The following is a 22769-nucleotide window of genomic DNA, read 5'->3' on the forward strand; positions in this document are numbered from 1 at the left end:
AATTGTGATAAAGAACTACCTTTCATCTGGACTTTTCTAAGAACTATCATAACATTGACCTATGCCCAGCCGGTGTGGCTCAGTGGTTGAGCCTCGACCCATGCACCAAGAAGTGTTCGGTTCCTGGTCAGGGAACATGCCCAGACTGTGGGCCCGATCCCTAGTGGGGGGCATGCCAGAGGCGGCCAATTGATGTTCTCTCTCATTGGTGTTTCTCTCTCTCTCTCCCTCTCCCTTTCTCTCTCTCTAAAATCAATAAAAAAATTTTTTTTAATAAATAAAGTAACATTGACCTTATTCCAATCCAATTTAAAGGATTCAAAGAAGCACATGATACCTACATTCAGAATTTCTCCTTGTTTTATATTGTGAAGAGAAGGAAAATACTTAATCATTTGAGAATTTAAAATCAAATGATATTGGAAATAGTCACAAGAAATCTTTAGGTGCGCTTTCTGAGTAAAAGAAGTTCCCAGATTTTACATGATTAAAAATATGGCATCCTGTCTTCTCCAACAACTGAAATACCAATTCTAAGCTATGGGCATTAGTGAACAGGTTCTTAGATGGTGTACGGGAGTATGTGTTAAAATTAAGTTGATGACTCTCAGAAAGAAGAGTTGAAATTCTGCTTAGCACATTTGAACCCAAGAAAAAGACCACTGTTCTCTACACACCAGGTGCAGTAGGCAGAAAAGGGCCCACTCCCTTTTCTCATGTTTTGCTTGCTGCTGTCAGAACCTTACCCGTTAGCATTTGTTAATCCCTCTTCCACCTTTTAGCTTCCTTGTCACAGCCTCAGTGAGCACAGTAATAGGAGCCTCCGTTCCTGGTTCCTTGCCATTCCCTTTCTGTGTGCTCTGGCAAGCAGCATTGTACTTTTGTTTCTCTACAGACTGTAACTCTTCCATACCTTAAAGGGGCTGTAATGACCAGGGGCCTCTTTATGTAGAAATAAAATCTGTATGTTAACTTTCAGCGTACTTTGAAGATATTTGCCTTTTAATATAGACAGACAAAGTGGTATGTTATCCTGTTATCCCTTTATACTGTAACTTAATTCTTTGAATTCACCTGGTATCACTTTTCCAGGGAGCTCAAAGTACTTCCCATATGCACTCTCATTAATCTGTATGAATTAAAGCAGTGGCCAATGCCTACTTTTGTTGATAGTTCTCTTAACATATTTTAAAATTGTCCTTTTCAGTAGAGATTTATTTTACATACTTAATCTGCCTGCAGCCTTCTTTTCAGAGGCAATCTCAGTCTTCAACATGACAACTCTAATACCATTTAAGAGAAAAACAAACTTTGGACTACCAAGCCCAATATACAGTAAAAGTGTTGCAATATTGGAATGGGTGTACAGGAATTTTTTCCCATTCAGTCACAGCTGTCTAGTTTTAACACCCCAAACACAGTTCTCTACCTTTATCTATTGTCAGGTTTTGGTTAGAATCCAATAAATATTGTCTTTTTCCTTTGTCTTGACTATTCTGTAAGTAATGTTTTAAAACCTCTTTTGAAAAAAATTCTCTTAAATATTAAATAATTTAGGATTATTATATTTGTTATTTTCTTTTTATTTTTTTTATCCTCATCTGAGTACATTTTTGCATTTATCTTCAGATAGAGTGGGAAGGAGAGAGGGAGGAAGAGAGAGAGAGAAACATCAATTGTGAGAGAGATGCATCGACTGGCTGCCATCCACACAACCCCATGTGGCCGGGGACAAACTGCAATCGAGGTACGTGCCCTTAGCAGGAACCGAACCCAGGACTCTCTGGTCTGCGGGCTGATGCTCTGACCACTGAGCCAAACCGGCCAGGGCTATATTTGTTATTTTCTGATGAAGAGTTAAATCCTCTAACATGTATCATATCTTGTCTTCACATATGCTAGAGGCCTTTATTTGATTGAATGCTGTTCAGAGCTTGACATCATCATCCAGGTGGTATGAATAGGTGAAGGGCAAACTCTTTGAGGGTAGAGACTGTCCTCTTAATTCAGAGAAAGGAAGAGGAAGAAAGATACCCTCACTTTCTGTTTACTCTGTGTGTGTGTGTGTGTGTGTGTGTGTGTGAATGTTTTAATTACAGGATTCTGTTGTTTGTTAATCTTACCCGAGGATGTTTTTCCATTGATTTTTAGAGAGAGTGGAAGGAAGAGAGGGAGAGAAAGAGAGAGAAACATCGATTGGTTACCTCCTAGACAACCCCTACTGGGGCTAGGTATTGAACCTACAACCCAGGCACATGCCCTTGACCGAAATCAAACCTGTGACCCTTTGGTACGATGCTCTAACCACTGAGTAAAACCAGGTAGGGCTCTTTTTACTTTTCAAATAAATCTTTAAAATTTTAGAGTAGATTTGATTTACAAAAAAGTCATGAAGTCAGTACAAAGAGTTCCCATGTGCCCTTCACTCAGTTTCCCTTATTATTTACATCTGACATTAGTATAGTACATTTGTCACAATTAATGAACCAATATTGATACATTATTATTAACTAAACCCTTATGATACTCAGATTTCCTTGTTTTTTTTGCCTAATGTCTTTTTTCTAGTCCAGAATCCCATCTAGGATATTACATTACATTGAATCCAAGACGTGTTAGGTTCTAGATTGTGACAGTTTCCCCCTTTGTTTTCTGTTAATTGATGGGTACTGTGTTAGCCACTTTACATATATTGTCTCATGTGATCCTCACAGTAACTGAGAAAAGTGGACTTAGCTCTGCTTTGAAACAAAAAAGTTGGGCAGTTTGCCCAAGATTGCATTATTAGTAAATAATGGAGCCAAGAATGGAACCCAGGTCTCTGGGACTCTAAAACCCATGCTTTTGTTTTATGCTTTGTATTCAAAGAACCTAGCACTGTGCCTACTGCATTAACACAAGTTTCCATGTCTAAACAGTATTTGATCAACCAAAAGTTTCTGAACTTTGGCACTATTGACATTTGGGTGGGTGGGTGGGGGGCTGGCCCTGTGCATTATTGGATGTTTAGCAGCATCCTTGGTCCCTCAACCCACTAGGTGCTAGTAGCATTCCTCCTCCTCAGCTTGTAACACTAAAATGTTGGAGTAAGATCACCCACTGTGAATACTGTGTTAACCCTTTAAAATGTTTTAGTAGTTGGTAATAATTCACAACTAACAGGTATTGAATAACCAACTGTATTATGTAAAGCACTCCATAAGGCATTTAAATAATTTGAATTTCTATAAACTGTAAGGAAATTTGAAATTTTGTGCAAACACAAAATGAGCTATCTGAATTGGAGGGGTGGGGCAGGGGCAGTTGAATGCCTGAAAAGGAAAATAAAATTCTTACATGTTCATTTTCAGCATATTTTAGTAATTCTGTGTGTATGTTTATTTACACTGGGATCCAATTTTGTTGATTGATCAATTGATTTTAAAGAGAGAGAGGAAGGGGGAGAGAGAAACATTGATAGAAAAACATCAATTTGTTTTTCCACTTATTTATGCATTCATTTTGATTGGCCACACTGCCCCCCTCCCCCACATGCACCCTGACCAGGAATCAAACCCACCACTTTTTTTTTTTAATCCTCACTCAAGGATATTTTTTCATTTATTTTCAGAGTGGGAGAGAGAGAAACACTGACACGAGAGACACACATTGATTGGCTGCCTCCCACACAACCCTGACCAGGGCCAGGGACTAAACTGCAACCGAGGTATGTGCCCTTGACCAGAATCGAACCTGTGACTCTCTGGTCCTCGGACCCATGTTCCAACTGCTGAGCCAAACAAGCCAGGGGAAACCTGACACCTTTTGGTATACTGGGCAAAACTCCAACCAATTGAACCACACCAGCCAGGGGTTCTATTTTTTTTTTTTAATTTAAAATTTTTATTGCTGACACTACTGCAGATGTCCCCCTTTTTCCTCCCCTTTGCCCACATCCACCCAGCCCCCTCCTCTACCTCCCTTCGCCCTCACCACACTATTGTTTTTGTCCATGAGCTATGCATATATGTTCTTTAGCTAATCCCTTCACTTTCTTTTATCTAGTCATCCCCCACCCCCCACCTCCTCCCCCAAACCCTGTATTCACTGGTCACTTCTTATATGTGACCTGACCAGGAACCAAACCTGCAACCTTTGCATATCAGAACACTCGAACCAACTGAGCTACCTGGCCCGGGCCATAGGATCCAATTTTATAATAAGTATATTGATCTTCTAAGGAGTTAATATAATCTCATTACTCAAAATGATTATGTAAGTTTTTCCACACAGGACTATAGTTCATGCTGACTGCACAGATCATGGTTAATGCTGATTATCCCCTTGCAACTCTTGAGTAAGTGTAATTTTCTGACGTCTGCCTTATGACTTGATTTTTAGGGAATTATTATAGTAATAGCTTGATTATTTAGTGTGCACTTTTTAGAAGTAAAGATGTTTATTGTATTACAAATATATATATCAGAGTTCAATATTAAAAGTTTAACTTTTATTATTGATAACTCTTTTTGGTAGACTTCAAATACACAAAAGGTCAGGTCTTTGCTTTTGAAAAATAGCTATTATTTTCAAGCAAATAAAGATGAGGCTGCTTGAAAAATGAATGTTAACTAGCCTAGATTTATGTAGTGCTTCAAAACATGTGTAGTATGTTACAGATCTGATTTAAAACAATTTCTGAGCCTCTTGTTAGGCCACCATCTTTTATATGACAGGTCAAATTTTTGTATGCTTTATTTCTTACTATATATATATATTATATTTGGTGTTCAATATCCATATCTAAATGGAGAGGTATAATTTCAGTCTCTAAAATCCTATAATCAGCAGTTTAGACCTGAGGCCAGCATTAAACATAGCGTTCAACTCTTGTAGCACTAAATGAAGAAACCAGCCTAGAGGTAAATCTCTTATCCAGGGTGATCACAGCTGGTCTTCAGATTATGATTCTTTGGTGATGATGATTGTAGAACACACTTGGCCAAAGATAAATAAGGAAGCATCAAGATGTAGACAGTTTACTCGGCTGGTGTGGTTGAGTGGTTGAGCATCAACCCATGCATCAAGAGGTTGGCAGTTCGATTCCTGGTGAGGGCACATGCCCAGGTTGTGGGCCAGATCCCTAGTGGGGGGCAGGCAGGAGGCGGTCAGTTGATGTTCTCTCATCAATGTTTCTATCTCTCTCTCCTTCTCCCTCCTCTCTCTCTCAAAATCAATAAAGAAAAAAATTAAAAAAAAAAAAAGATGTAGACAATGATAAATTTTAAAGAATGTCCCAGCTCATATTCAAGTGAGGTTTGAGGACAAGCTGAAGCTTTACTTCTGGTTGGTAGGCTTATAAAGCATTCATTGTATACTTCTGATCTCTTGAATCCTGTTTAGAAATCACAATAATTCATCTTACTGGACATGGTCTGCAACACCAATATTCATTACAGCTGGTGATAAATAAGAAGTTTTAAACCAGCATGTGGGGGATCTGTGTTCAACTAGTGAAGTCGGCATTAAAAAAACAGGTTATCCTGGTGTGGGTTTTGGCACATTTACTTGTTAGGTCCAGGGTATATTATGCATTAAAGTATCTGTATGAACATGAGCTAGTTTGGGTCTGTGGGTGGTGATGCTTGAGGGGAAATATCCCAGGGTGCAATGGTTGGGAATTAATGGTCAGTGAGAATGGGGGTGCCGGGGAGGGCTGGACCTGAAAGGGCTGAACTGTATCATGCCTGGAAGACTCTGGAAACATTGTGTGGCTCACAGGTGCCTACTATCCTGCTCTAACCTGTTCTTTAATCTTTTATACTGTGTTATCCAACCTGCAAAACTTCCTGATTTCCCATATTTAAGCAGCAAGTTAATATAGGGAAATTTATTCTTTACTTCTTAATTCCCATGTGCAGATGAGCCTTTTCCATGTCATTGAGGCTGTGTATTCCCTCCCTCTCACCCACTTCAGTTGTCTTATTGATCTCAAATGAATAAGTGACTCAGCCTTATCTTTTAGGGTTTGTATGCTAACCTACTTGTAGCTCAGCTGACTTATGTGTTTATCATTAATATTATCACTAACCTAGAAGTCTGTTTCACTGGTACTTAAAAGGCAATCCGATCTCTACAATATTGGCTTATTTTCCTTCCCTGTCTTACCCCTGTGTACTATGGATAGTATACTTTATACAATTTATGATATTCTGCCTTATTTTAGGAGTAGTAACTACTAAGTGTTTTTAAATAGCTTGGTTAAGGGTTCACAAATCTTAAAGTTGTGTATTTTGTTTTTTCTGATCTCATTGGCTCACTTAAAGTTCTTCCTCTTACTCCAATTATTCAGTGAAGGTTAATGCTAAAACTCAGCAGTTAGAGCGTCGGCCCGTGGTCCAGAGAGAGCAAGGTTTGGTTCCCGCTAAGGGCACGTACCTCGGTTGCAGTTTGTCCCCGGCTCCGGTTGGGGTCGTATGGGTGGCAACCACTCGATGTATCTCTCTCACATCGATGTTTCTCTCTCTCTTCCACCCTCTCTCCCTCCTGCTCTATCTGAAGATAAATGCAAAAATGTCTGCAGGTGAGGATAAAAATTTAAAAAGAGAGAAAGCAAAGAGCAAGCCAGCCATCAAGCTGATGATTAGCTAGACAGTTCCATAGCTTACCAAATCTAAAGTCCATTTCCTTTCCTTTCAGTGGTCTCTCCCTTTCTTTGTAGTTTTTCCAAATATCAATTTATTACAATGAGGGAAAATGTGATAAGAAATCTTTGAAAACAGCCCTGGCCGGTTTGGTTCAGCGGTTAGAGCGTCAGCCTGCGGTCCTGAGAGACCCGGGTTCGGTTCCCGCTAAGGGCGCATACCTCGGTTGCAGTTTGTCCCCGGCCCTGGCCGGTTGTGCGGGTGGCAGCCACTCGATGTATTCCTTTCACATCGATGTTTCTCTCTCTCTCTCCCTCCCACTCTACCTGAACAAAAAATGGAAAAATGTCCTCGGGTGAGGACAAAAATAAATAAATAAATAAAACCTTTAAAAAAAAAAAAAGAAATCTTTGAAAACATATTTTCTTTCTTTTCTGTTAAGCTAAAACCTTGCTTTATTTCTGTGCTTTTCTTATCTTTGCAATAGGCTGCAAATAGGCTGCAATAGGCTCCTAAAGGGCAGGAACCAAATTGTTAGCTTAGCCTGTTTACAAAGTACTTAACTCATAAGCCTGCATAATAGGAAGCTTTAAAAATATGAGTTTATTTCAACAATGGTGTGTGTGCCTATAACTGTATATCTATCTATCTGATTGATAAATTATTTAAAATTATATAAAACACAAGCCAAATCCTAGTACCACCTCTTATAATGTCTGGAATTAACAACCTCTGTGAATCTGTCTTCCATCTTTCAAAAAGAAAGATATCTCCCTGGTAGGGTTGTTACGAAGATTAGACCATTTATGCAAGGCACTTTATAGAGTTTCTTGCACATAACTGGTAACTGCCACATGGTCCTACTTCATCTGCACACCCTGAAATCCACTCTTCTCTGATTTCACTTCCTACTGTTCTCTCCCTTGGCTGCCAACTCAAGCTGTGCTGGCTCCTTCCTCTTCCCAAGGCCTTTGCTCTTATGTTCTCTCTGCTCTTCCCCAGATATCTTCACAGCTTGCTTCCTGGTTTTTGTTTGTTTGTTTGTTTATTTATCTATTTATTTTGGTGGTGCGTACCCCTAGCAGGAACCAAACCCGGACTCTCTGGTCTGCAGACTGATGCTCAACTGCTGAGCCAAACTGGCCAGGGCGCTTCCTAGTTTTTAAATGGTGCCCAGAAACTCAGGCTTCTGCTCAAATATAACATTGTCAGAGAGGTGTTTCCTGATGTCCATCTAAAATAGTATTCTCACCCAGCCAGTGTGGCCCAGTAGTTGAGCATCAACCCATACACCAAGAGGTCGCCGGTTCGATTCCTGGTCAGGGCAAATGCCCGGGTTGTGGGCCTGATCCCCAGTGGGGGGCATGTAGGAGGTGGCTAATCGATGTTCTCCCATATCAATGTTTCTATTTCTCTCTTCCTCTCTCTCTCAAATCAATAAAGAAAAAGAAAAAAGAGAAAGCACTTAAAAAAATAAATAAAATAGCATTCTCTTCCTTACCTAGCTTTAGTTTTCCTTTTAGCATTAATCTAACATTCGTATTGTCTGTATCTTTCCATAAAGTATAAGTCCATGAGAACAGGGACTTTATTTTGCTCACTGTTGTATCTTAGCATATAGGACAGTGTTTAGCATATAGTATGCACTAAATTTTTAAATGAATTGTTATTAATAATGTAATATTTCAATAACAAGCTGACCTCATAATTGTTCCTTATTAATAACTTTGGAAACTGCTACTTTTTGCTTAAGGATTGAGGAGTAGACCTTATCACAAATGAATAAGGTTACTCTGTGATTTTTTGTTTGTTTGTTTCCCATTCCAGGTTTCAGTGTGGCCCAGAGACCGTTTGGAGCCACATATGTATGGAGCAGCATTATAAACACCCTTCAAACACAAGTGGAGGTGAAAAAACGAAGGCACCATTTAAAAAGACACAATGACTGCTTTATTGGTTCAGAAGCTGTAGATGTCATTTTTTCTCACCTAATTCAGAATAAATATTTTGGTGATGTAGATATTCCTCGAGCTAAAGTGGTAAGAGTGTGTCAAGCACTTATGGACTACAAAGTATTTGAAGCAGTTCCAACCAAAGTCTTTAGAAAAGACAAAAAACCTACATTTGAAGATAGTAGTTGCAGCCTTTATAGATTCACAACAATACCTAACCAAGATACTCAATTTGGCAAAGAGAATAAACTACATTCACCTTCCAGGTTAGTATTTATTTATTTATATTTTTTGGTTAATCCTCACCCTAGGAAATTTTTCCACTGATTTTTAGAGTGAAAGGGAGGGAGGGAGAGAGACATCGATGTGAGAGAGACACATCTATTGGTTGCCTCCTGCACGACCCCGACCAGGGCTGGGGATGGAACTTGCAACCCAGGTGTGTGTCCTTGACCAGGTCAAACCCGCAACCCTTCAATCTGTGGGTCGATGCTCTGACTTCTGAGCCAAACCTGCCAGGGCCAAGTTAGTATATAATGTAAAATTATCATGGGGATATTGGCCGGATTTTGTCTACTTTTTAATGAGATGCTGACTGGTTTTATGTTCCTTTTGAATTAGTAAATTAGGCCAAAATCTGGGTCTGTGGATAAATTTGATAAAGTAGAGTGAACTTTTGTTTATTTAGTATCTCCTAGAATTCTTTTTTTTTTTTTTTTTTTTTTTAATCCTCACCCGAGGACATTTTTTTGTTTTTTGTTCAGGTAGAGCGGGAGGGAGAGAGAGGGAGAGAGAGGAAGAGAGAGAGAGAGAAACATCGATGTGAAGGGACACATCGAGTGGCTGCCACCCGCACGACCGACCAGGGCCGGGGACAAACTGCAACCAGGGTACGTGCCCTTAGCGGGAACCGAACCCGGGCTTCTCAGGACCGCAGGCCGACGCTCTAACCGCTGAGCCAAACCGGCCAGGGCTGTTTCTACTAAATATAAGATACGAATAATCAACAAACTGTTGTTTTTTTTTTGCGTCAAGTTACAATTATAGTGTAAAAAATGTTAGAGTTTATACACAAAGTGGTATGAGAACAGAGGAGGTGAAGACTCCACAAAAAATGGCAGATGTGAAGTATGAAAGGCATGTGGGAGCCAGGATGCATAGGTTTCATATGACATATCGAGGAGTTTTTGCTTGATCATACACTTTTGGGAGGCCACAGAAAGATTTTAAGCATGAGGAGATTGCATTTTTGGAAAGGTCATCCTGGCAGCTGTATGGTCAGCTAGTTCAGAATCTATTGCAATAGTGCAGTCTACAGATGAGGGTGAAACAGTCGGTTGTGGTGAAGATAAGGGAGTCATTTAAAGGGAGTCTGTGTGACAGAATTATAAAACCCAGTGATTAAAATGAATGTAGGTGATGAGTGCATAATGAACTGAGTTATTTGTTATTAAAAACAAAACTTTTCCCTTTTATTCCTCTCAGCTAAACTGTGGAGAGTACAGTGAAGCTCCTATAATTTAATTCAGAGCTGACTCAAGTCAGAGTTTTAGTGTATTGACTTTAAAATATTGTAAAACTCTATATTTAAAACATGATAAAATTATTCTGGCTGATTTGGCTCAGTGGTTAGAGTGTCAGCCCTCGAACCAAAGGATCATGGGTTCGATTTCCAGTTGAGGAACATGCAGGAGACAACCAATCGATATGTCTTTCGCACATCAATGTTTCTCTCTCTCTCTCTAACTCTAACTTCCTCCCTCCCTCTTCTCCTCCCCCTCTCTTTTGCACTCTCTAAAAATCAATGGAAAAATATCCTTGGTTGAGGATTAAGAGCAACAACAACGAAACATAATAAAATTTACCACTATATATGTAGGAAGGAAATATGAAGATAAGGAAGGGCATATTCAACACTTTCCAGATGCAAGCCCACACAATTTATCTGAAACCCCTGGTACTTGACACATTTAGGAATTGGCAACTTTGGAGATTTTAGAAAGGTATTTTCTACATATTTATTATTTGACACTTCTAGAGGGATCTAGGACAGCATCTGGTAATCAATCTATTGATATTTTTGCAGTAAACACAATATTCATATAGCAACTCTATTTACAATAGCTAAGATCTGGAAACAGCCCAAGTGTCCATCAGTAGATGAGTAGATAAAAAAGTTGTGATATGCCCTGGCCAGTTTGACTCAGTGGTTAGAGCGTTGGCCCGCCGATCAGAGAGACCCAGGTTCAGTTCCTGCTAAGGGCACATACCTCAGTTGCAGTCTATCCCCGGCCCCGGTTGGGGTTGTGTGGGTGGCAACCAGTTGATGTCTCTCTCACATCGATGTTTCTTTCTCCCTCTTCCTCCCTCTCTCCTTCCCACTCTGTCTGAAGATACATGCAAAAAAAAAAAAATGTCTTCAGGTGAGGATAAAAAAAAAAAGTTGTGGTACATTTACACAATGGAATACTATGCAGCTGTAAGAAAGAAAGATCTCTTACCCTTTGAGATGACATGGAGGGACCTGGAGAGTATTATGCTAAACGAAATAAGCTAATCAGAGAAAGAGAAGTATCACATGATCTCACTTATTTGTGGAATATAATGAACAAAATAAGCTGATGAACAAAACAGATCCAGAGACATGGAAGTAGGGAACAGAATGACAAACCTCAGAGGGAAGGAGGGTAAGGGGGAGTGGGGAGTAAGGTGTCAATGGGGGAAAAAGGAGGGACATCTGTAATAAAAAAAAAATACATTAATTCAAATAAAATAAAATAAAAATAAACACAATATTCATACTAATTGGGATACATAAAAGTCTCAGGACAGGATTTGCCATTATATGAGTTCTGAATAAATAGATTTTTTTCCTAAGCTTTTTGGGTTTCAGAATTGTGGATAAAGGATTGTATTTGGGAAATGATTAGCACAGTCTACCAAAGAATGCCCCAGAAAGAGAGATAACAGATAAAAACATTAAGTGTAAGTTTTTTAAAAATTCAGACTAACATTTAGTCATTGAATTATTTAAGTCTAAATGTTCAAAGGAGAATTTAGAGTATGTATATTTAGGTTTGACAAAAAAAAGGTGGGATGTTTTGTATTTTATTCTAGTCTTAGAATTTGCATTTGTTGTGTTTTTGCTCTGAAACACATAAACTGTCTAGAAACTCTTGGTTCACTACTAAAATATTTCTGTGGTCTTACTAATGAACATTAATTTATTAAATAAATTCATTTTAGGTATACAGATGCATTATTTAAGTCATCTGATATCAAATCGGCAAGTTTAGAGGATCTGTGGGAAAATCTGAGTTTAAAGCCCGCTAACTCCCCTCATGTAAATATCTCTGCAACCTTGTCTCCACAAGGTAAGCTAAAGATGATATATATAAGTAAGAAACAGAAGACTAACTTCAAATAAAGTTATTTAAAAATGTTTCAATCTTAACCTTTTTTAGAATTTAAATATTCTAAGCACAAAGAAAGAGTGCACTGTGTATTAAAACTGTTTATATTAAGTTTTAACAGAGGTCTATTATCTTTAACAAATAGATCAGTGTTGCAATTCTTGAACACTGACTTTTGTCCTATCACCCGGCAGTGGTTCAAATCTGAAATGTTTTGCATGCAGATCTTTATTTAAAATATGCTCTGAGATATTTCTTTCCCTAAGATTTTATCAGGTTAAATAAAAATTTGAAGGTTATATTAAAATAATAACAGAATTCTTATGTTCTTCCTTGTCTGTAGCAGTGGAATATGGTTTAATGACTGATTTCCACCTTCCCTCCCCCATCCTGGCTGTGGAAACCCTCTGTGGAATAATCCGCAGCCAAGAGTTTCAAACCAGTTTTCAGACTGAATGAATCATTCTTTCTTCCAAAGTCCTTATTAACATGTTATATGACTTGATTTCTTATCTCTGCCATATTGCTTTTTATAGTACAAGAATGAAAAGAATTCCTGTTGTCCAAAGTCTGTTCTCCTACACTTTAAACAAATCTTGAATTGTTTTAAGAAACTACTTCATAAGGTTGACTATTTCTCTCTCTCTCCCTTTTTTTTTTTGCCACAAATTTATTGGCATAGACCTGCTTAGACAAATATCATGGTGAGCATTTAGTAACTATTGTTATTTTTCACCCTGTTGTTTTTCCTGTGTAGTTATTAATGGAGTATGGCAAGAAGAAACAATTGCACGTCTACTACAACTTGTAGACCTTCCACTTCTTGACTCCTTACTCAAACAGCAAGAGATTGTACCTAAAGTTCCTCAACCCAAGAGGCAGCCTGACTTGGTCAACAATAGTAACTATCTGGATCGAGGGATTCTCAAGGCTTATGGTGACTCTCAGTATGTGGAAATACATATAATAATTTCAGTGTGCTTGTAGGATGAGTATAGCTAATAGTTTTAAGATAATCTTTTAAATTTTTCTGTCTATTGAATCACATATGCACTATCAGTTGATATTATCAGTATTGGGGAAAGTAAAGCACACAATCACTGTGCTTAAAATTAGAAACAGATTTATAATTTATTCTTTTTCATATTCATTTTTGTTTCACATATAACTTATTTGTATATCAAGTGATGAAATGATTATGCTCCATTTTCTTTTCTTTCTTTCTTTTTTTATCCTCACCCAAGGACATTTTTCCATTTTTTGTTCAAGTAGAGTGGGAGGGAGAGAGAGGAACAGAGAGAGAGAGAGAGAGAGAAACATCGACGTGAAAGAGAAACATCAAGTGGCTGCCACCCGCACGACCACCCAGGGCCGGGGACAAACTACAACGGAGGTACGTGCCCCTAGCGGGAACCGAACCCGGGTCTCTCGGGACCACAGGCCGAAGCTCTAACTGCTAAGCCAAACTGGCCAGGGCTATGCTCCATTTTCTTGGATAAAATGTAGGTCTGTCTAGTCTCTTAGGGTTGCCTAGTCTTCAAAGAAACCTGGAAAAGAACAGATTTGGCAAATTCTTAGAATTCTTTGACCACATATGCTTACTTTTTTTTTTAAATTTATTGATTTTAGAGAAGAAGGGAGAGAGAGAAAGGGAGAGAAAGAGAGACAGATTGATTTGATGTTCCATTCATTTATGCATTCATTGGTTGATTCTTGTATGCGCCCTGACTGGGGAACAATATCGCAACCTTGGTTTATTGACCTCCTCGGCCAGGGCTCCACATATGCTTTGTTTGTTTGTTTGTTTGTTTATTTATTTATGTTTAAATTTATTTATTTTTCTTTTGGTACGTGCCCCAAGTGAGAACCGAACCTGGGACTCTCTGGTCCATGGGCCGACGCTTTAACTGCTGAGCCAAACCAGCCAGGGCTACAAATGCTTTTATATACCTCTAGAATACCTGTTAAATATGTATTCTTAAATTAACTAGTTTTATTAAAGAAATATAATGAAAGTAACTCTTGTTCTCACCTCTGACTACCATTGTCCTGACTATAAATCTTAAGGTTTAAAGGCTTAAATTAACTTAAAGTGCTAAGGGAATTGTGATTTGTTTTTCCTTAAGGAATAGTACTATATTCCTTATAACTTTGAAGTTCCTCTCTTATATAAAATTAGTAAGGGTTAAAATCTTGTAATTTTAGCTTATTTAATTTTTAATGATTTTGCCTTAGCAGACAGTGTTCCAGCACAGTTAGAGAGATGGAAATGTTAGAAAGAAATACAACTTACATGTTTAGTACTTCACCAGCACTACATTCCAGTGAACTATTAATAAGCAAACAGTTGAATGTGAAAAGCTAGCTAAAAACCTTATGTGAAAAAGTTAATCCCAATTTACTAGTTATTGAACTCTGCATGTATAATAGGAAGATTATTATTCTACAGGAATTTAAGTTACATTTCTATAATCTCAATAACATATGAAAACATTATTACCTTAAATCATAAATTGTGCTAGAAGTAACCTTAAACATCATCTAGCTGTATCTTATTATAAACTTGATGAAACGGATGCCCAGAGAGGTGAAGTGACCTGTCACGATACTGCACCTGGGTGGTAGATTAGTTGTTCTGAGTCTATAGCAGCAGAGTAAATGACTAGTTTTTAAAAACTATATATATTAACAAATTCAATATTTAAAGTTATATCTTGAAATGCCGCATTTTTCTGAAGTTAGCTGGTATTTTATTAGAAATAGTAATTAATATTTAATTATTCTGAAACCCTACCTTATCTTCCTCTATTCTCTCCTAGCCAAAGTGAGAGATGATAGATAGAACATATATAGATCTCTGAAGCAAGGAACAGTGTATCAGAAAAATAGTGGTCTAGCAATTAGATCTGGGATCTAATCCTGCCTGGGATGTTGAGCAAGTAACAGGGTTTGCATGTCTTTACTGTCAATGTAAAGAATGGAGTTTGAGCCCTGGCAGGTTTGGCTCAATGTTTAGAGTGTCAGCCCGCAGACCAAAGGGTCATGGGTTTGATTCCTAGACAAGGGCAAGTACCTGGGTTGCAGGTTCAATCCCTGACCCTGATCAGGGTTGTGCTGGAGGCAACCAATTGATGTGTTTCTCTCACATGGATGCTGCTTTCTCTCTCTCCCTTCCACTCTATTTAAAAATCAATGGAAAAGTATCCTCAGGTGAGGATTCACAACAACAACAAAAAGAATAGAGTTTGAATTTCGATGTCCTTTTCAGCTCTTTATTGTACTTGATAGTTTCCATTTTCACTTTTTTAAAAAGAAAGACACATAATAAGCCAAAATTTTTATCTGTGATACATGACCTAGCTATACATTAAAAAATTACACATATCTTTATGTAAGTTTGTAGAAATTTATCCTGATGCAAACTTGAAATAGCTAGTACTGTGTGTATATTTGTTATGCTTCACTTTTTAAAATAGTTCTCCCCCCTCCCCATAGGGAAGATGAGTGGCTCTCTGCAGCAACTGACTGCTTGGAATACCTTCCAGACCAGATGGTGGTAGACATAAGCAGAAACTTTCCTGAGCAACCAGATAGACTAGACTTAGTGAAAGAACTTCTGTTTAATGCCATCGGCAAATATTACAGTAGTAGGGAACCTCTGTTAAATCACTTATGTGATGTTCATAATGGAATTGCAGAACTCTTAGGTAAGTAAGATCTCACTGGATAGTAGAATTTGTCTTTTGGATGAAACAAGAATTGTCCTCAAAATTAATCAGAAGGGCACAACTTCAAGCTGGGAGTGGATCTGGATTGCATGTTTATTCCAAACCTTCTAGGGTTCATTTGGAAAGAGGCTTGAATAAGCTCTGAAGTTAGCTCTAACTTCTGGTGGCCACAGGGGGATGTTGCTCTCATTTGCTGAAAGCTTACTAAGCACAGAGCAGCAGTTCTCTTCTTTAGAAAGCAACACCAATACCACCACCATTACCTTCAGTCTCTTCAGATACTCTGCTTTGTCCCTCTACCAATGAACCAGACTTTTCACATGGTTTGTTGAAAACTAATCGGGGGTTCAAAGAATCCTTTCTACCTTTCTCAGATAGAGTTGGATACATCAGTACTATACATGTAGTGTGCCCTTGGAATGTATTGAATTGATAAAAAACAGGCTGGGAATTTATGTACAAAGCCAAGAGTTAGATTTAACATCCTAAAATTATTGTATGACAAGGACTTAAGGTATTAGTTGCCAATGTAATAATTGACTTCCTTGATGATATTGGTCATTTATTGTATGTAATTCCTTATCTTTTTGTTTTGCTTTTTTTTTAAATCCTCACCTGAGGATATTTTTCCATTTATCTTCAGCAAGAATGGGAGGGAGGGAAGGAGGGAGAGAGAGAAAGAAAGAGAGAGAGAAACATTGATGTAAGAGAGACACATCAACTGGTTGCCTCCCACAGGACCCGGATCAGAGCCGGGACCGAACTGCAACTGAGGTATGTGCCCTTGACTGGAATTGAACCCGCAAACCTGCGACTCTTGGGTCCACGGGCCGAAGCTCCAGCCGCTGAGCCAAACTGGTCAGGGCTGTTTTGTTTTGCTTTTGAAATTGTTTTGAATAAGTTTACTACTTAGCTTAAGCTTTAACTTGAATGTTGTTCCCTTTAATATAATAACATTTGGTCAAAATTAAAAGCACTTTTTTTCTTTTTGATAAAGTGAATGGGAAGACTGAAATAGCACTAGAAGCTACTCAGCTCTTTCTAAAGCTTCTGGATTCCCAAAATAGAGAAGAATTTAGAAGACTACTGTATTTCATGGCTGTTGCAGCACATCCTTCTGAATTTAAATTACAGAAAGAAGTAAGACTTTTGTCTAACTGTTCATTGTATTCAATATCCTTAATACTTAGAGGACCCATGTGTCACGTTATTCCATCATCAGCATCAAGTATGCTGAAATGGATAATAGCTATAAATATTTAACATTGCCTTTTATATTGAACTTTTAAATATACGCCATGAGGTATGTTTTGTTTTATTTTTATAGAGTGACAATCGAATGGTTGTGAAAAGGATATTCTCAAAAGCTATTGTTGACAATAAAAATTTATCTAAAGGCAAAACTGATCTTCTGGTACTCTTTTTAATGGATCATCAGAAAGATGTTTTTAAGGTAAAACTCTGAAAGTAAGTTAATTTGAGCTTATGTAATAGATCACTAGATTAAAATGCATTTGAATGATGTCCAATGTCCCTTCTTTTTATTTAAGATTCCTGGAACTCTACATAAAATTGTCAGTGTTAAGCTCATGGCCATTCAGAAGGGAAGAGATCCGAACACAGACACAGGTAATATGAAAAATATTATTTTCATGATCTTCCAAAGATCCTACTATTTATTTGAAAGTATTCTGCTGTAAGTAGTTGTACTTAATTTCAACTAAACTTTAAACAATCTCCTCAGTCTTAGCAAAGAGCCTCCTTATGCTCAAATGCAGCTTGACCAGGGTTAGAAAGTCAGTGCTTAGCATCTTCAGTGCATTTTACAAAATGGAGAATAAAAATATAAAAATATTACTTGATTTTTATGTTGAATTTGAAGAACAGATTCATTAACTGCACTTCTTTTAATATTTAAGGATATACTTTTTGCCAGAGAATTGATCAAAGTGAGTATTCTGAACATACACAGAAGACAACCAAGGATGAGCTACTGAATTTATTAAAAACTATTGATAAGGATCCAAAACTGTCTGCCAAAGAGAAGAAAAAATTGCTAGGTCAGTTCTATAAGTGTCACCCACACATCTTTATTGAGTATTTTGGAGACTGAGTTTCTAATGTCTGTATATAACTTGTGTATTTTAAGAGTTATGTATCCTAAAGACCAATCACACTGGTAATTTTGAATGTTCTAAATATGAAATTGTACTTAATAAAACTTCTTTTCTATAACCTTTTGCGTCTTCAACGAAGTTATTAGATGGTGTACTGCTGACCTCTCGTAGGTGAGCTGATTTATAATTGTGTACTTTATAGAACATCATAGGAATTTAAATGATATAACATTGTAGTGTTTACATAAGAAAGTATTAAACAGTAAGAATGTTCATAACCACAAGTTAATAGGAGTGTGGTTTGTACCTTAAGAGGTATTGCTTAAAGATACAAGATTTGATAAAGTGAATTTGCTAATTACCATAAACTGTAGAAAAGTCAGAAATTGAACTTTCCTAAGGCTTTTGAAAACTTCAACATCTGTTAAAACTTATTGTGAAAAATTTCAAAGGTATATAAAAATGAAGAGAGCCCTGGCCAGTGTGCTCAGTGGTTAGAGCATCAGCCTGCGCTCTGAAGGGGCAAGGGTTTGACTGCCAGTCATGGGTTGTGGGTTCAATCCCCAGCCCGGTCAGGGCATGTGTGGGAGGCAACCAATCGATGTGTCTCGCACATTAATGTCTCTCTCTCTCTCTTCCCTTTCCCCTCCCTCCCTCCTTCCCTTTCACTTTCTCTAAAAAAAAAAAAAAAAAAAAAAATTTCAATGGAAAAAAATATCCTTGGGTGAGGATTAACCAAAAAAAAAAAAAAAAGATGAGATGGGGGGCAGAACACAAATCTGAACTCCCCACACACTTATACAGTTTCTACAATTGTTCACTCATGGTCGATCTTGTTTTATCTATACCCCAACCCATTCCTTGGTCTCACCTCAGCACATTTCAGACATCGTATCATTTCATCTATACATTTCAGTATGTTCATCTAAACGATAAGGACATTAAAAACATAACCACAATATCATCACACACACAGACCCACAATTCCTTAATATCATCAGAAATTTTCTGATCTTAAATGATTTTGACAGTTTATTGAAATAGGGATCCAAATAAGGTCCATTATTGAAATTGGTTAATGCACTTCTTTTTTTTTTAAACATTTTTTTTATCCTCACCCGAGGACATTTTTTCATTTTTTGTTCAGATAGAGTGGGAGGGAGAGAGAGGAAGAAAGAGAAACATCGACGTGAAAGGGACACATCAAGTGGCTGCCTCCTGCACGCATGACCCAACCAGGGCAGGGGACAAATTGCAGCCGAGGTACGTGCCCTTAGCGGGAACCGAACCTGGGTCTCTCTGGACCGCAGGCTGATGCTCTAACCACTGAGAAAACTGGCCAGGGCAGTTAATGTGCTTCTTAAAGTCTCTTTTAATCTATAGGTTCTTCTCTTCTTCCCCTCCCTCCCTCTCTCAACCTGGTCACTTGTTCATATCTATATTTCTTGGCCATTAGAACTAAAGTATTCAACAACTTTTTATTCACATTACTGGTTATCTTGGAACTACTGCACTGTGAAGATATATTTGGTAAATACACAGCAATACAATACAGTAAAGTTTGAAACTGTTCAACCTTACAATAATAAAACCAAAAGATTAAAATGAGACTGAATTTCATCTATTTAAACTTAGACTTTTAATGAAAAGTAGAGAAAACTAGTGATTCACCAATACGCTAGGATGTCAATACATTTTTTATTTTCTAAGATATAACTGATAGTCTTTACATGGGAGAAATTTAAGGACTCATAGCTATAATATATCTATGATACCAATTCTAATAAAACAGGGAATAACTTCATGTCAGTTTTTTGTTGTTTGCACAGGCAAGAGGGAAGCAGCTCTCTTTACAATGAAGTGAAAGAAGATAGTTCATGATTTAAGTGTGAGGAAGCATTCATAAACTACTGAAAGGGGTGAGACTATAGTTGGCAGAGCAACTGTGTGTGTACTATCTGATCTGCAACCTTTATTTTGCACATAATCAAATAGCATGGTTATTTGCCAGTCAAAACTAACACCTCTCCTTCAGGGCAATGAAGAACTAAATGCCTAGTTATAGTCATGGTCCTAGAAGAAACAGTATTCTAATGATAATTCCATGGAAAATATAGTAAAACCACAGTTTACCTCAAGCTTCATAAACAAGAAGAGGATCAAGTTTTCGAAAAAATAGATCATGTTTACTGCAAGCATTGTCAGTGCTACCCTGAGTGCCTTGGGCAATCCTCCTGGATCACCAGAACGTCAACTGTTGTTTGCTGTGTGTCATCATTCACTCATCCATGATGCCCTCTTGGGGACCCATCCCCACTTATATACCTGATTCATAGGTGTCTGTGAGCCTCACCACCAATGTAGTGGAGACAGGGCTAAGCACTGATCCTAGGACAGCCTACCTGCCAGGGGAGGGGAACCTTTTTCCAGCCAAGGGCCATTGGGATATTTATAACATCATTTGTGGGCCATACAAAATTATCAACTTAAAAATTAGCCTGCTATATTTGGTCGGGCTAATTTGTAGAGGCATATGATATTAGCTGGTATTGATTTCATGGGCCTTATACAGCCCACGGGCCGAACGTTCCCCACCCCTGGTGGTGAATGAGACTGACTGTGTACAAAAATCAACTTGACCAACCAAATTCTGTATGGAAAAATCTAAACTATGGGAGAACAACAACAAAGAAAAGAGAGAAACCAGTCTGTAGTGTAGAGAGGAGAGTGAAGTAGACAGCAGCAAGAAGCAGGGATGTGATGAGAGCTCTTGTGTGACTGGAAATGACAGAGTAGTAAATCTCTGGAGCAGTTGCCAGCTTTCTCCTCCCAAACACTATTTAGCCTTGCAGTGAACTCCCTTTACCTTGAGATAATTTGAGTTTCCAGTCCTTGTAGCCAAAACGGAAATGTGTGTCAGTAAGTTTTTAATACTTAAAAGGAAACAATTCAAAATATATCAAAAGGTTACAAGGCATTCCAAGTCAAATCAGTGGTTTTGGTAGTCAGTGTCCTCTCCACATAGGAAAGTGGTTTAATCCAAGGAAGGTAGGTCACTCTCACTAGGGGCCTGGAGGTAGGGGGTAGATCTTGCTACGGAGGTGATTCTAGTCTGGCTGCATCTTAGAATCACCTGGGAAGCGTGAAGATCCTTGCCTGGCATCTTCCCCCAGAGTTGCAGATGGTAGTTTTAAACTGCCCCCAGAAAATTCTAAGGTATAGTCAGGGTACATCCGTCTGGACTCAGAAGTGAGAACTGAATGTTTTCTTTGTGAGTCTTAGTTCCACTTAGTTAAATATCTTTAGGGTTTTTTTCCTCCTAAAGTGTGTGTATGTGTGTGTGTGTGTTTAGGAAAAAAACTGTGCTAGTTAATGAATGGCTTGAGGGGGTAGTAGTGCACTCTCAGCCCTCACCAGTTTAGGGATACCTGCCCACATGTGATCTATTTAGAAGTAGTGTTTGAAAGACCAATTCCACTCCGTCTTGTTTTGTTCTAGTTATTTAAATATAACAAGTTTATAAGCTACCGTAGAAGACAGTTATTACCTTCACTTTGTTTAAGGCATACATGATTTATGCTCAGTCATACATGATTTATGCTCAGTCTTAACGCATGTTTACAAGTGAACAGTGAAGAGTCACGTACCTTTTACTTGTTAAGATTAGACACAGAAACTGTTTCTGTTCGTGTTCGCTATCTTACTGCTACAGGCTGAGGAAGGCCTGGTTTCCTCGGGACAGCCCGGATGGATAGTCACGGCCCGTGCTAACATGACGGCGTCCCTTTCTAGAACTCACCTTACGCTCCCAGGGTTGAGCTGAACCCTCGTGGGAACCGTTGCCTCCTTGCTTTTCGTCTTTTTTAGGGCTCAAGTCTCGCTCTTCTATCGACAAAGTGTAGCGGCCACTTACGTCTAAGAGATGACCCCCAAACCAAACCCAGCCTGTGCCAGTCAAGGGAGGCCTGGCGATCCAGGGGGTGGGCAAGACTTTTTTAACAGGTAAACTACGAGGGGAAAACTACGTGCAACTACATACACCACATGAAGTAATATTTACATTTGAAAACCTTGGCGGGGAAGGCTTTGAATGCGGTTGCGGCTCAGCAACCTGACCTTCTCCTTCACTTGCCTGCCGCCGCACCGCCTCTACTTCGCGGTCCTCCCTGCCGCCAGCTCCTGCCGTCGCACCCCGGTGGCGAACCCTCGCCGGGCCCTGCCCTTCCCTTGGGAAACGTGGTACCGCCCTACTCGGAGCCACGCCCCCTCCATCCGTACAGAAATATGGCGCTATCTGGCTCGGAGCCACGCCCCCTCCATCCGTACAGAAACATGGCGCTATCTGGCTCGGAGCCACGCCCCCACCATCCGTACAGAAACTTGGCGCTATCTGGCTCGGAGCCACGCCCCCTTCATCCGTACAGAAACATGGCGCTATCTGACTCGGAGCCACGCCCCCTCCATCCGTACAGAAACATGGCGCTATCTGGCTCGGAGCCACGCCCCCACCATCCGTACAGAAACGTGGCGCTATCTGGCTCGGAGCCACGCCTCCCGCCTTTCCGTACAGAAACATGGCGCCGTCCTACATGGGGCATACGCCTCTTGGTTTAAGAGGGGCCTCCCCCTTCCCGACGCTGAAGAGCGACTGCACTGGCCGCTACCCATCCGAGCCCGGCGGGGAGGACAGCCCGCAGCGCGGCGTGGGATGCGGCCTCTGAGGGGCAGAGACTGAACCTCCCTGCCCGCCGCGCATCGCTCCCCGCCTCCGGCGCGGCGCCGGCCCAGCTCGATTCGCCGCCCCAGCGACAGCAGGGAGAACGCCGACTCCGCGGCAGGTGAGGGAAGCGAGCGCGGAGGCTGGAAGCTTGAGGTCGAAATCAGGCCATTCTTCGCCTTCTCCCGCCGGGTCGGGCCCAGGTGATGTCTGGTCGAG

The 22769-nt window shown here is 39.4% G+C and overlaps 2 protein-coding genes across 3 annotated transcripts in view; both read left to right on the forward strand.

The window, feature by feature from the left end:
- The first annotated feature begins 4266 nt into the window (after window positions 1-4266).
- On the forward strand, window positions 4267-17951 carry DEPDC7 (DEP domain containing 7). The gene is made up of 9 exons (XM_036258863.1): window positions 4267-4336; window positions 8451-8841; window positions 11822-11949; window positions 12746-12935; window positions 15484-15695; window positions 16714-16856; window positions 17044-17169; window positions 17267-17345; window positions 17636-17951. Exons 1-9 carry the CDS (start codon window positions 4309-4311, stop codon window positions 17827-17829), a joined length of 1491 nt encoding a protein of 496 aa, XP_036114756.1. The 5' UTR covers window positions 4267-4308; the 3' UTR covers window positions 17830-17951.
- A 4432-nt stretch (window positions 17952-22383) lies between these two features.
- TCP11L1 (t-complex 11 like 1) overlaps window positions 22384-22769 on the forward strand; it is a 44149-nt gene continuing 43763 nt past the window's right edge. The window contains exon 1 of one of the 2 annotated variants that reach the window (XM_036257752.1): window positions 22384-22671. The gene's annotated coding sequence lies outside the window, so the exon portion shown is untranslated. The remainder of the gene's footprint in view (window positions 22672-22769) is intronic. The other variant, XM_036257749.1, reaches the window with a different exon arrangement.

The sequence above is a fragment of the Molossus molossus genome, unplaced genomic scaffold (genome assembly GCF_014108415.1).
Source record: "Molossus molossus isolate mMolMol1 unplaced genomic scaffold, mMolMol1.p scaffold_m16_p_13, whole genome shotgun sequence".
Taxonomy (NCBI): Eukaryota; Metazoa; Chordata; class Mammalia; order Chiroptera; family Molossidae; genus Molossus; species Molossus molossus.